The sequence below is a fragment of the Meriones unguiculatus genome, chromosome 10 (genome assembly GCF_030254825.1).
Source record: "Meriones unguiculatus strain TT.TT164.6M chromosome 10, Bangor_MerUng_6.1, whole genome shotgun sequence".
Taxonomy (NCBI): domain Eukaryota; kingdom Metazoa; phylum Chordata; class Mammalia; order Rodentia; family Muridae; genus Meriones; species Meriones unguiculatus.
Genome location: NC_083358.1, coordinates 22,776,935 through 22,790,969, shown reverse-complemented (window position 1 = coordinate 22,790,969; position 14,035 = coordinate 22,776,935). Strand labels below are relative to the sequence as shown.

Here is a 14,035-nt window from a genome sequence, read left to right as displayed (position 1 = left end):
ACAGGGTGTCTGCATGCCTCAAGATCAAGAATCGTGCCCAGGATTCTTCTCTGGACAACGTCAACAATTGTCCAAACACCTTTACTTGCAAATATTCATTGCAATGAGCTATTGGTCTGGTTTGAGGCCTCTGGCTTCTGCTATACGATCAATACTGGGACTTCTCTTGAATAGCCTGTTGTTGCCCTGAGTCATGGTGATCCTGCCACTTTAGTTCTGTGGCCCCTTCACCTGCTCCAGCAGCTCATAGGTGGGGTAGATGTTGGGATGGGCCAACTCAAAGCCCTGGATCTGGGCCCGGGTGGTAGCTGAGTCTGTCAGCACACCAGCTTTCCTGTGCCTAAGCTATTGAGACCAGCTCCTCTAATTTGCCCAGGCAATGGGCAGCACCAGATCTCCCCTGCCAGTAGCACTAGGGCCAGCTCTCCCACGCTGCACAGGTGAGTGGCAGGGACATCTCTACTGAGTGCTGTAGCTAGCAAGAGGCAGCAGTCAGCTCAGTTCAGCCTTTGAACATCAACATGGGCCCAAGCAGCATCCCAGACCAAGGATGTCCACAGGGTCTTTGGTGGTAACATGGGCCACAGACATTGTCAGACCCCTGCTGCAGCAGAACTGCAGACCCAGACATGGGCTTCAGTATCATCACAGCCACAGACAGCACCATGAATAGGAGCTCCAGAATCCCAGAGAGCCCTGCCAGGACATATCACAAAATACATACAGGGAGCCCTGTCCTAGCCTAACCTGTATTCCTGAAGGATCAGTTTCAGACAGTGCCACCTGAGGACTGAAGTCTACCAAAGCGTCTTCTTAATCAGCATTTAAAAGCCATGGAGCCAATGGCGTGTTCACACATGCATGCCCACAGGGGAGATGCAAATTGGTATAGTCATTCATAAAGACAGGTTGGCAGTCTCTTCAGAAGTTCAACACAACACGTGTGCTGGGACTCAGCAATCCTACTACTGTTGATATAGCCTACTTGAACTACCAAGTGTCTCTTCATGCCTTTTCCTGTCTACATCTGATCTTATCCTGTCTCTGTGGCATCTGTTATCAGATCAACTCAAACTTGCACTCTACAGTGAAGATATTAAGGTTGGGCCAACTAGAGCATCATTATCTGCCCAGAACACACAGGACAAACCTGGTACTCATTAAAATAGACCAAATTGAGCTGAAGTAGTATGTAGGCTTCCATATTTCTCTATTTTGAGACAGTGTCTTGATATGCAGTCAAGCTGGCCTACGGCTCTAACACTCTTGCCTTGGCCTCTGAATGCTGGCATGAGAGGTGTGCTCACCAGACTTCTTAAACAAATCCTTGCAGGTAACTCCAAGCATAATATTGTGTGCCCCCACACAATAATTTTAGATTTCTTTGCATGATATTATAAGCAAGGGGCTGCAGCATTTGTGACAAGCCTGTGCTTGCTTAACTTAGAAGACTATGCCAATATGTCTTCCAAAATGACTGCATCATTTCTTACTCCGCCTGACTATGTGTGCAGTGCCAGTTGCTTCACTTCCTAACCTGTACTGGGGCTTACAGGTCCTCAGATGTTTGCTTTGGATGGTCCTGTGCTTAAGTAGGAGGATGATGTAACCCAAGCCTGGGCTATATATTGAGAACCTGTCTCAAAAACCAAGAGCTCTTCCTACCAAAGACTCCTAAATGAAGCTGACACAGACATGCAGCTGCTGAGAGGATAAAGGAGCTGAGGGTGTACATGGAATGTGACTATTCTAAGTATACACCCCATCTGTGCCCTTGTGACCAGGCAACACAGAAGTCTTGATTTTCAGGCAATGATCATGGCACCATTATGGCTGGTATTCAGTGCATTGAATGAAACACAATGGCTTTGCCCTTGGTGAACAATGAGAACAAGTTCATCAGAAGTAGAGGAATGTGGAGGTCCCAGTATCTAAAGAACACAGGACACACCCTCTGAATGACTGAGAAAATGCTTGGGGGAAACAAAAAGCATCTGTGAAGACAATGTGACACCATTGTAAATGACCTGAAATACAACAGACTTTGTAATCCTGGGCTTGAAAACATTAAGAGCAAAAATGACAGAAGAATGAAAGTTAATCCCATGGAATATGATGAACAGATGCGTGTGATCAAGAAATCATGTTGCTTTATTAGGATTTGTGAAAGGCAAGAAATCTTTTCCATATATTTAGAAGCCATCAGAGTACAGGGACAGATATCTCTTCTGCTCTACATGCCCGGGCATTCTTTTCTCTCAAATATCATCTCTAGGACACACATGGAGCCAACGTTCTTCACAGATGTGGTATAGTCACATGAGTGTAGACTTCACAGAGTCTGCAGACTCCCTGGGCATAAGAACAAATTCATTGTTAGAGAAAGCCCACCTGGACCTGCTGGTCCACCCCCACTCCTGGCCTTGCTTGAAGTGTCTATTGACATAGCAAGTTCAGTTTCTCACAAAAGTAGACAATTGCAATTTGGAAGGGAAACATAAAATTTCCTCTATAGTGATGATCTGTATGGAGTTTTCCAGAGGCTGGCATGCTCTGTGGCTGACGTCAGATAGGTCTAAGAGCTGTGCCCTAGAAGCCTGTGTGGATCAGGTTCACCTACTCACCCAGTTATTTCCCACTCCATAACGTTACATACATTTCTGCTCTTTGCAAGTTACCCAACTGATGATTATTTCTGCTCCTGAGATACAGGCATTGCTATGTTAATCAAGCTGATATGGAACTACTAGGTTCCTGCAATGTTCCTGTCTCTATTTCTGAATAGTCAGGGCCACACACTTTACCACTAGACCTGCTGGTAGTTTGTGATCTATTTGGAAGAGCATCCTGATCTTGTGGAGACTATGGAACCCTGGGGCTCTCATATTCACATTCCATATTGTTACAAGAGCTTTTACTGAGTGGAGCTAACAAAAGATTGGCAGCATTTTGTGAGGGAGTGACATGAAGAGGGTTTGTCATATAAAGTGGTGACAAGGTAACTGTATAGGTTAGGAATGTTTATGTGGCAACATCAAAAAGCTTTCCGAAAACAAATGCTTTCCAAACCTCAGGCATGAAGCTTACTTGGCTTTCTTCACACAAGGCACTATAGCTCTTTGTGCCTCTCCTGAGCCTGCTTTAGCTCCTGGATCTTCTGGGGCAGAGTCTTGGTCCAGAACTTCAGTCTTCTAGCCTTCAGGGCTCGGCCCACAGCAGGCTGGATGTCCAGCTGCAGGTACTGCTCCTCATGGTCCAACACGGGCCAGTAGGGTAGACCCTCGCTGTTGGGGTTCCTGTGGACATGCCACCCAGCAGGGAAGGTGAGGTCACTTGATCCTAATTTGGCTCAGGACAGTGAGCAAAGTAGGCCAGGGTTTTCAGACTGATGGGACATATGTTCTGATATAGGGATACAAGTGTGACCAGCTAGTTTCTATTCAAAGTTTGACAAGGCAGGGTTTGTTTTCTGCCTTCTTCACAATTCTGTTACTCACCCACCAGGACACTGAAGATGAACACATATACAAGTTATCTAAGTATGCCGTGTGTGTGTGTGTGTGTGTGTGTGTGTGTGTGTGTGTGTGTGGTGACTGGCTATGTGGTAAACTGCTTGCCAAAGTCTGCTGTAAGGAAGGAAAACTCATTATGTAATAAAGGACCATGCATGCTAAGGAGCCCACTCCACACAAAGAGAGTCCTGGACAGTGATTCACCCTTTCAGAAGTTGAGGGAGGGGCATCCTCTCACCCGTGCCGTGCAAAGTTGGCCCAGTACTTCATTATCGTTCTGCTGAGTAGGTCCTCCTGCTCAGTGTGAGGAACTGAAGAGAGAAGGACGAGTGCCCATGTCCCAGTCCCTTCATGCAGCTGCCCATTCGTACTTCACACTCACCTTGCCAGCTATCATTCAAGTCTGGACTCTTGGGCTGGTTCCCTCATTCCCTCCCCCACCATCCAGGGTCTAAGTCTCTAAATGGTTTCAGCCAGTTTCATCCTTACCCTGCCCATTGTTTTCTTATTACCAATAACACAAGGTAGACTAGGAAAGGTCCAGATTAGAACCTAATGTAGGTTTTGAGATGTGAGATAGTGCACACTGGGTTCTGTCTTTCGTGAAGGACTTGGTTCCTTCAACTGGATTAAGAACTCAGCCATCCTTCAGGTTTTCTTAATGTAAACCATAAGGGATACAAATTCAACTCAAAGAACTCAATGAAGCCTCACGTTTTATGCCACCGAATAGGTATCCAAAGACAAGGAAAATTTCATCCCCATGGTCAACCTTCACGTGGGGTGGCTTGATATCCTTGAGGAAGCTGGGCCGATGCTGGAACTCATAGAAGTAGACAGGAGCATGGGAACCTGGGGTGAGGACATGTGGAGACATGATGGAGCTTCACCCAGAACTGTCCCTTCACACACTTGACAAGATATCTTGATCTCAAGTTATCTGAAATCATAACAGTTTAGAGTGTAGCTCTGGCATGGAACATCAGCTGTGGGAAAGCCCACTGTTAAATCATGACTCTTCCCACTTCCTGGGAGTAGTTAGGGCAAGTCACAAGCAATCAATCAGCAGTTTCCTCATCTGTACCAAGATAAGATATCACTCTATGACATTCACCATAAGGATTTATTATATAAAAACACTCAGTCATTTGGAAACAGATATCTGATCCAGACACAGGTCAAGCTTGGACACTATATAGCTCAGCTGGGACCTAAGCTCTGAGTTTTCTCCCTTATCCATGTTATGGATGTACTCACGCTGAAAATGTGCTACTTGGAGTGCAGGGATCATGAACATGAAGTCCCCCATCATCTCTCTATACTGAATTTGGAGGGTCTGGGGGTCCTCAGTGTCTCCCATGTACTCTTCCATGAGTAGATCACCACACTCAGGAGGCAGCATCTACCACATTGTGATGAGAAAGAATAAGGTTAGGTAGTCATTAAGATGGGCAGGCAACCTCGTTATGATGAGGGAATGCAGATGAGGTCTGGTATACAGTGGGGAAAAGCTTTGCGTGACCTCAGATATACAGGCACAATACACCACACACATGCACATCTGGGGATGCCATCGGTTAACGTTAGATAGGAGTCCTCACAGTTCTGATAGTGCCTCCATGACTCTTACCATCTCCTTGGCTGCTGTGTTCTTCAGAATATCTGGCAGGGTCTTTCTGGTTATTTCCCTTATTTTTTGTGCAGAGCCCATAATCTGGGTGTGTAGAGAATGGCAAATGGGTCAATGAATCTCTGAGTTCCCATTGCCCACCATGAGTCCCTAGACTTCCAGAAGAATAGAAAGAAGTCACACCATAGGCAGTAACCAGCCATACTCATCATTGTTAGCACCAATGATGCTGGGGACAGGGTGAAAATCATCAGAGGCCAACAGCTCCTGAGGATGTTTGGGTAGGAACTCCCCATCCACCACAGCAGGGATCATCTTGAAGACCTGAGGGGCATTCAAAGTCAGTACTGAAGGTTAATCATGTGTTTTCTGATTCCCACTGAATATCTCCACCTTTTTCCACTTTCCACTTTGCCTCAAGAACCTTATCCTCCTACAACTCCTTCGTCTCACCCCTGAGGAGACCTTACACTCTTACACTTAGATTAGCTTATGTTGGCATTGCTGCTAGCCATGGAGATTAGGCAATTTGTCCATAGAAATGAAAAATCCTTATAATAAACCTTGCTATCTGCCACCTTCCAAGCCACACAGTTCTGCCAACCTTGTTAATAGCCAGAATCTCTGCTTCACTCTTGCTTCTTAGGCAGTGCACCAGGGTCTCTGAGTTCACAGCTGCACAACCAGATAGATTGGCCACTATCTGTAAAGAGAACAGGATGGCACTGTCTTCCAGGCAGAGAAATTTTCCTAGTCCCAAGATGGTGTCATTGGCTCTAAATGGTATACCATGTTGTGTAATGTGTGTGAGATGGAGCAAGAACAAAAATGTTTCCATTTTCCTGTTGCTCAGTATTGACTCTGACCTCTCCCCACCACACCTCATCTTACCCACCCTCCACCTTGTGTGAGATTGGTCTCTTTTTCTAATGAAGCCCACACCAGTCTAGCTGCTGGGTAACTTTCCGAAGATTTTCCTGCCCCTGCCTCCCTTCTCTCCACAGAAATACCTGGATTAAAGACAAGAAACACCATACCTAGCCATATGTGTGTTCTGGGAAATTGAACTCAGATCCTCACACCAACACAGCAAACTCTCTAGCCTCATGTACCATCTCTCAAACTCAAACATACTTGGTTGTTTGTTTGTTTGTTTGTTTGTTTGTTTTGCCAATGATGGGCATTTCTAGGTCAATTTTGCTGAACCATTACACAGGGTCAGAAAAAACAAACCACCAACCAAGCGAACAATCCCCCAAGCCCCCCAAAACCCTCTTGATTATACTCCTTCAATAAGCACTGCACAGGGGTGTGGAGGTAAGGGTTCTAAACACTGCGTCTTTAGGAATGTACTGAAGAGAAGTTACCTTCTATGGTCGTCATTTTACCCACTGAGCACAGTTCCAGAGTTCTACAGAGTGAGTGCTAAGAAAATAGGTCAAGGTAGGAGGGGTAGAGTACACTCACACTGTAAACCACCTCAGAGGAGCTGGAGATGAGACCAGGGAGCACAGTCACTCCACTCTCCATGATGGCACCATGGAACAGTCCTTGGGACATGGGGGACACAACATGTGAAGAGGCACTTGTGCCACCTGCTGACTCGCCAAAAATAGTGACCCTGTCAGGGTTGCCTCCAAAGTGGGCAATGTTCTGCTGGACCCAGCGTAGGGCAGCCACTTGGTCCAGGTATCCCCAGTTGCCTCTGGCATGCTGGTCTCCAGTGCTGAGAAGTTGAAGGAAGAAAAATTGTAGATATGTCTAGGTTCTGCTCAGCTCCTAAATTACAGCTCAGCCCCAGGCTCACCTGAAGAATCCCAGGACTCCCAGGCGGTACTGGATAGCGACCACCACCACATCCTCAGTAGCTACCAGCATGGATGCATCATATATGGAAGCCATGCCTACAACCAGAGCACCACCGTGGATCCACACCATCACCTGGGGAAGTCAAGAGAGAATCCAAGAAGCTTCTAGCCAGCATAAGCTCAAGTGGAGCTGCCTGCTGGATTATGACTGCTTTGTATCTGTGCAGCTAAATACATACACGGGACTCCTCAGCATCTTAGACCCAGGCCACAGAGGAGGGACCACAGTACCATCAGCATATTTCTAAGCCCCATTGTCTCACCAGGAATCTCAGCTTCGGCTTAAGTCCAAAGTAATGTCATTAACACTCTCAGAGATATGTGTGTAGAAGGTTGTTTCCATAAGTGCTTTATAAAAACTGAATTATGAATCAAAAGGATCACCAACTCTCATTGGCACAACCAATATACTATTCTGTAACTCTGGCTTGTCTCAGTGTTCAGCCCTTTGACACATGACTCAGCCTCTAGGGCTCAAGATTGTTGAGAAAATCCCAAGTTAGTGCATAGAACACAAACTCTGCCCTCTCAAATTTCCATTGCTCAGTGTCCCACACCCCGGGTCCAGCTGCCAACCATGGGTGAGAAGGCCTTCTTAGACCCACTAGGGAAAGGCTTCTCACCAGAGTCTACACTGCAGCAGAACTCAGTTGTTCTTGTGCTTTCTAATCTTCCTGAAAAGACATCTCCCCTCCCACCCAGGTGACCATGGCCCAACTCTCACAGGCAAGTTTGAACCTTCGTGGGCATGCGTTGGTGTGTAGATGTTGAGATACAGGCAGTCCTCAGACATAGAGATGGGAGGCATGATAAATTTCATCATCTTCAGTGCCTCTGAATCCATCATATCATTTTGTAGACACCTGGTGACAATGGAAGACAGTTAATACAAGAGATGTTTGACCTTAGTTCAGATTTTCTCTCAGACACCCCAATTCACTTCCTTCCAAGATGTTCTGATTATGCATGATTTCTTTCTAAAGCTCTTTCCTGCCAAGGTAAATGCTACAGGCTCAGGAAAAGCTGGAGGAGGGCCCAATTTCCAGAGAGGGCTGCACTTGAGGACATATATTTTATTTTTTCAGGATCTGGGACCTAGAGAAATCTAAGAGGCTCTATGAGAATGAATTCTTGCATGAAATGACAGTCACCGCTTTTCTTCATACTGTCTAAAGTTTGATGAGATGCTTATGTAGGAGGAATTTCTTGTGTCTTTATAGAAGCATCAGCTGTCAATAAAAAGTAATGGCCTGTCAGCTGAGGCAGGAAATAAAAAGGTAGGAGTTCTGGAGAGAGAGAGAGGGGAACTCTGGGAGATAGTAAGAGGCAGGAGATTTGTCCCTGGATTGTGAAGAAGATGGCCATATGGCAGTATTAACCAGCTGCTTGACAGAACTAAGAATAGAATTACTGGGATATTAGTTATAAGCAAGTCAGCCTAGCTATATTGGCCTAGGCTTTTGGAAATGTAGTTAAGCCTCAGAGTTGTTATTTTGGGATCTGTGGTGCAGGAAGAAAACATGACTTTACATGGTTAATTTTGATTTTCACCTTGAAACAGCATACAATCACTGGGGAATATAGAAACAGTGAAGGATTGTCTAGATCATGTTAGCCTATAGGGATTTTCTTGACTCTGTTAACAAAGGTGGTAATATTTCCTACCATGAGGGGCACCATTTCCTAGGAAAGTGTTCCTGATATGTATGAGCAGAGAATAAAACTGACCATTACGAGGTAGGTAAGCATCCTTTGATCATGGGTACCAGTTAAAGATGTGATATGATTCATTCCCTTAAATTTTCCCCTTGTTATATCGTAACATGGAACTGTGACCCATAATAAAGTAGTTCTGTCTTAAACTGCTTTTACCAGGTATTTTGTCAAAGCTCCAAGAAACAAAATACAGATACATGGATACTGTGGTGCTATGCCTACACAGGCACTATGGGACTCAGTGGACAACAATGTCCCAAAGACTAGTGGGATTTCCTTCACCCTATGTCTGGAAACTCTGGGTACCTCTACACTCCATGTAATCTCTAGAGGAAGGTTATATGTTTATTTTAACATTGGAACTTGGCTCTGTGAGTTATCTCAGTGACGGTAGAGAATGGAATTGCCAAGGACTTACATAGTACATGATACCGGACTCTGGGCTTTTACTGGTTAATGTGTTGATACTGACCCTTGTCCATAGACCTCTCCCATGGTGGCAGAGATCACTTGGCACAATCTGAATTTGGGAACTGTTTATCTGTTTCTCACTGCCAAACTGAGAGATTAATCCCTATAATAACAGATCTTTGACCCAGGAACCTGGAGAACAAGTTCTACTAGAAGACTTAGCCATGCAACTGAAAATGCATAGCAAAATACACATCATAGACAGGAAACTTCCCTGGGGTTGATATGAAGGAAGTATTTCATTTTGGCCCAGAGCTCAGAGCTGAATATCTTCTGTCCTAAACTTACATGGCTGGGTATGAGGTCCCATCTCTCACACCACTCCATGGTTCAGGGGCCTCAGGAGGTGCAAAGCGCAGGGGTCCAACAGGTGGCTTGGCAAAGGGAATTCCCAGGAAGGTATGGACAGCAATGTCAGTATCTTTCACATGGACAAGGCTGCCTCGAACCTGGCCTGTGTGTGTGTTCCTGATGGGGCTGGCTGAGTCCTGGCCTGTGGGTGGAGAAATTACATGAGGGTTAGTTTGGTCCAGGCAGCTGCCACTACACTGATGTTTTCCACCTCATTTTCACTAGGGTTCACAGGGAAGGGAATCTGGGGTATCGAGGTTCAGGTGTGGGATATAGGGGTAGGAGTTTCTTCATCTCCCCAAAGCCAGGGACATTGCTCATAGTCCTTTTGAATGGTAGTAGAGCATAACTGTGGGTAACAAGGAGACATAACTCAGAGCCACTCGGCAGCATGGCTGTGTTATTTTTCACCAGCACACAAAGGACTGTAGCAGGTCCATCACACACAGAGGAGGGAAATGTCCCCTTTGCTCCCTTTCCCCTAACTGGCAGGTCCAGTGCTCCTCAGACCTCCTTACACCACAGTGGCTTCTTTGGATATGGGGTCTCCGTAGGCACCTCTGACCATCTGTGTGCTGCAGGGCTCATTCTGTGGGCTCTGGTGGTTGGTTGGAAGGCACACGATTCCCACCCATTTATCTGCCATCTTTACCAGCTCCTCCCTCTCTGGAGCCTCCCCCCTACAGGCTAAGCTGCTGACTCTTAGGAACTGGGCAGCTCTGACCCTGTTCCTCATGGCTCACTTAAGGAGTCTCACCTTCCACGTGCAGAGAGAGAAGCAGGACGCCACAGGCTACAGCATTCAGCCAGCCAGGAAGTCTGTACAGTGTCATGGTCAGCTCCTCTGTCTGAGTCCGTGTTGCTCCAGGATAGCTGTGTGTCATGGGCAGGAAACAAAATGTGTGGGCCTTGCCTAGGCAGGAATTTGGACCTAAAATCAAGTAGGCAGGAGACTCGGCAGGGTGGGGCAATGTTCTTATTGCCAAAGAAGAGCTGGCCAGCAGACAAGGCAAAGCAATCTTTGTTCCTGTCCTTTGGCCTCCTAGACAGCCTTATCATGGCATCTGAAGTACCTCTACTATATTGTTCAACCTAAATTAGTTTAAACCATGATCACTGTCCTTGTACTCCCTGCCCACATGTCAGTGTTGTTGAGGAGGTCGGGAAAGAAAAATCTGTGACTGAGGATGCCAGGAGGGATTCTCTGAGTAGCCACATATTCAAGATATCCAGAGAGGGAGAGCTCAGATGTGACCATTTCAGTGATCTTAGGATCTACACAAACCCCTCCACATATGGCTATTTCTCTAAAACACTGCAACCCTGACAGTTTTTAAGTCACACTCCCTATTCATTCCACCTCCATAATGTGTTTGCTCTTTTAGCCAGCTCCTGCTGAGATCACCTTCATACTCCTCTACCCAGTCGAGAAACACTTTTAATTATCTCCTGTTTAGTTTTTATTTTGTACATGTTTATATGTATGTGAGAATGCCATGACACACATGCGGGATACATGTGTGCCAGTCTTCTGCCAGTCAGATCTCTCCTTCTGCTATGTGGGTATGGGGAAATCCATTTAAGGCCTCTGCCTTTTGAAAGTTCCTTTTTCCATTGAGCCATTTCCTGTCCTCCACTTAAGAAATATTTAATTGGGCCCCACTCACTCAAACTCTGAGCACTCTGTGCCTGGGCTCTCAGAGTTTATGATAAAGCTGAAGACACAGGTCTAGAGTGGAAGTTTAATAACCACAAAGAGCCCTGGCAGGAAACACCAAAGAGCACAGGATTAGGAGCTCCCACAATGCCCAGCTGATCTCTTAGAGGAAGTGATGCTGGGATCAAAATAAGTCTGTAGTCTGAGAATTTGCCTATGCTCAGTATTTCCAGACCGCAGCAATCTACAGACCTGTAGCCTAGCACTGCAGAGCTTCTTCCTCACTGATTTTCTGTTTCTCCAAGCATGACGTAGGCATGCCTTTCTCTAGCAACGCTTACTATTTTTTCAGCATAGCTGCTCTAAGGCACTCCTGTCCGGTCTTTGGTCCCAGCCCTTATTGGCTGCTGCTCTTCCTACTCTCAGTCCCTCGAGAAAAGGAAATGACAGGCTGAGGAAATCATCCTCCCAGTCATCCAGCCCTTCACAGCGCAGACTGTCCCTTTTATGTGTACTAGCCACGCTCCAGCAGCCACTCATGGTCTCCATGTCAGAAGAGATGGACATTTCAAATGGCAGCATGCAATTACCTGTTACTGAATCATCTGAGAAGCCCATATTACAAAAACTAAACAAAACAAAAACACCACCACCACCACCAAAAAAAAAAAAATAGTGCATGTACTTGAACCACAAACCACAGACTATTATCCTGAAAAAATGCCATCCCCATTAATGAACTCAGTGTCCACCCGGCAATCATTGTTGCAAGAGAACCATTCTTCAGCCATACACAGGCTCAACTTTGATGGATACAACACAGTGTAAGAGCTCACAATTGAAAGCAAACAGAAGAACTCACACAGGAGAAAAGCCCTACAAATGCACCTGGAAAGGCTGCACATGGAAGTTTGCTCTCTAGGATGAAGCAAAAAGACGTTTCTGAAAACATACTACAATCAAACCTTTCCAGTGTCTGGGCTACGACTGAAGCTTCTCTTGCTCAGACCATCTTGCTCTACAGAGGAAACACCACATGCTAATCTGAAAGCCTTGCCTCCACATTAATGTGATGCCCCACTTCTTGCTCTCTCTCTTCCTGACTGTCTCTTTTGTTCTCTCTTCTCCTCCTGCCCATTATCTAACTCATTTTTACATGTACACTTTAATTTCTGTAGAGCTGGTCTGAATCTCTGAGTTTATATGATTCAAGACTTCTGTATGGTCACTAGGTGATGCTTTAATCCTCCCTCTCCTGAGCATGGGGCACACCTAAAGAATGATTTTTTTCTTGGCTAAGCAAAACCTCCTCACAGATATGTTTAAAGTAATGAGGATAAGAAATCATGTAAATGAACGTCCACTGTGTTGGTTTCTCCACGTATTTCTCCAAAGAATGTCAAAGTAAATGTATTAGTAAATGTAGAGTAAAAATAAAGTTAAACACAGGTGTGTTAAATGATTCAGCCATTCTGATCTCAGTTCTTTAGCCCAATGAAAAGAGAATGTTGATCTCAAAAACCTGTGTTTGAGAAAGTTCCTAAGAGCTCGATTAAAAGTAGTGGAAGTCAGGTCACTCAGGTGAGCAAGAGCTCGGGAGTGGGTAAATGTTCTATGTGCATATATGAAATGTCACTGTTAACCAAGTGACAAAACGCTTGAATAACTTGCACCTAGTAACGGGACCAGTCATACATGATTCCTTTTCCATGATAGGATAGCCAGCGCTCTGATGTTTTTAAATTTTATGTATTTCCCAAATTGTTCAGTGAGAAATCATTCAAGTGGTAGCCAGGGAGCAGAGAGCAGGCAATGACTGCTGTGAGGTATCATGAGTGACATTTTTCCAGTGAGGGAAACAGTCTTACACTTGCAGTGTGCGTGGTTGCTTTCGTCACACTCTTCTGCAAATTTGCCAAGTTATGCGGGCAAAAGGTGACTTTGATAACATGGAAATCAACTGAAGAGGTCACCTTGAGCAGGGAGAGTGCTGTGGGCTGATCAGGGGCTGCAGGGAGTGGGAGTGCAGATTGAAAAGTGCAGACCACCAAGCCACTGCTTGTTTCTCTAGTTCTGATCCGCTCCTGTAGCAGGGGTCTAATCAGACCTGTGTCTGCCTTCCTCCTGAGTCGACCAGACACCCCACCTAAACAGCTTTCCTGCAGCAGCTTCCCTCTCCAGGTGGCCAGATGGGAATTCCAGACCAGTGTTATTTCCAGGGACATTGACACAGCAGCCAAATTTATCAGTGCTCAGACTGCCACAGTTGGTGTGGCTGGATCAAGGGCTGGCATTGGAACAGTGTTTGGTAGCTTGATTATTGGCTATGCCAGGAACCTGTCTCTCAAGCAGCAGCTCTTCTCCTATGCCATTCTGGGCTTCACCCTGTCTGAGGCCATGGGGCTCTTCTTTTTTTGGTCGCCTTCCTCATCCTCTTGGCCATGGTAGGCTCCATGGGGTCACCCAGCTGTTCCTGCTGCTTTGACTCCATGGCAGTCCTGGTGCTGGAGTGTGCTAAGCTTTAGCATTAAACAACAATGTTTCTCTTAAAAACAAAAAAAAAAAAAAAAAGAAATCATCTGAAGAGGAGTGGATCCAAGATGGGAGTCCTAGCCACATGCCTGTGTGCTGTACTCACAGGCCAGAGAGTACCTTCTGGGAACTGGGGCACATAGCTCCAACCTCAGACTATGGATATCTGGGAGCCATAGGAACAGCCCCAGAGGCTCCTCCAAAGGGCATCCTGTCTCCCTTGGGAGAACAACCAACTGGGCTTGATGGTTCTTCAAGAGGGCTGCATGTAGCAACCACAGTGTCTGAGCACAGTGTC

At 45.9% G+C, this 14,035-nt stretch overlaps 1 protein-coding gene and 2 pseudogenes across 1 annotated transcript; 2 read left to right on the top strand and 1 right to left on the bottom strand.

The window, feature by feature from the left end:
• Positions 1-2,128: 2,128 nt before the first annotated feature.
• LOC110540326 (pyrethroid hydrolase Ces2e) lies at positions 2,129-10,476 on the bottom strand. Its single transcript, XM_021627116.2, has 13 exons — positions 10,306-10,476; positions 9,486-9,690; positions 7,735-7,873; positions 6,950-7,083; positions 6,610-6,868; positions 5,747-5,845; positions 5,326-5,466; positions 5,143-5,226; positions 4,770-4,914; positions 4,227-4,364; positions 3,751-3,823; positions 3,088-3,296; positions 2,129-2,352 (listed from the first exon to the last, which is right to left on the bottom strand). The coding sequence occupies exons 1-12, from the start codon at positions 10,430-10,432 to the stop codon at positions 3,110-3,112; spliced, it is 1,731 nt and encodes a 576-aa protein (XP_021482791.1). The 5' UTR covers positions 10,433-10,476; the 3' UTR covers positions 2,129-2,352; positions 3,088-3,109.
• A 1,046-nt stretch (positions 10,477-11,522) lies between these two features.
• LOC110540325 (Krueppel-like factor 3) lies at positions 11,523-12,253 on the top strand (annotated as a pseudogene).
• Positions 12,254-13,036: 783 nt separating this feature from the next.
• On the top strand, positions 13,037-13,730 carry LOC110544452 (ATP synthase F(0) complex subunit C1, mitochondrial-like; annotated as a pseudogene).
• The last annotated feature ends 305 nt before the right edge of the window (positions 13,731-14,035 follow it).

Excerpts from the sequence above, each read along its gene's own strand:
- LOC110540326 (XM_021627116.2), bottom strand. The coding sequence starts at position 10,432 with ATGACACACAGCTATCCTGGAGCAACACGGACTCAGACAGAGGAGCTG. Across the intron at positions 7,874-9,485 it reads GGGACCTCATACCCAGCCAT|GTGTCTACAAAATGATATGA; the intron begins GTAAGTTTAGGA and ends CATTGTCACCAG. Across the intron at positions 6,869-6,949 it reads GGAGTCCTGGGATTCTTCAG|CACTGGAGACCAGCATGCCA; the intron begins GTGAGCCTGGGG and ends TCAACTTCTCAG.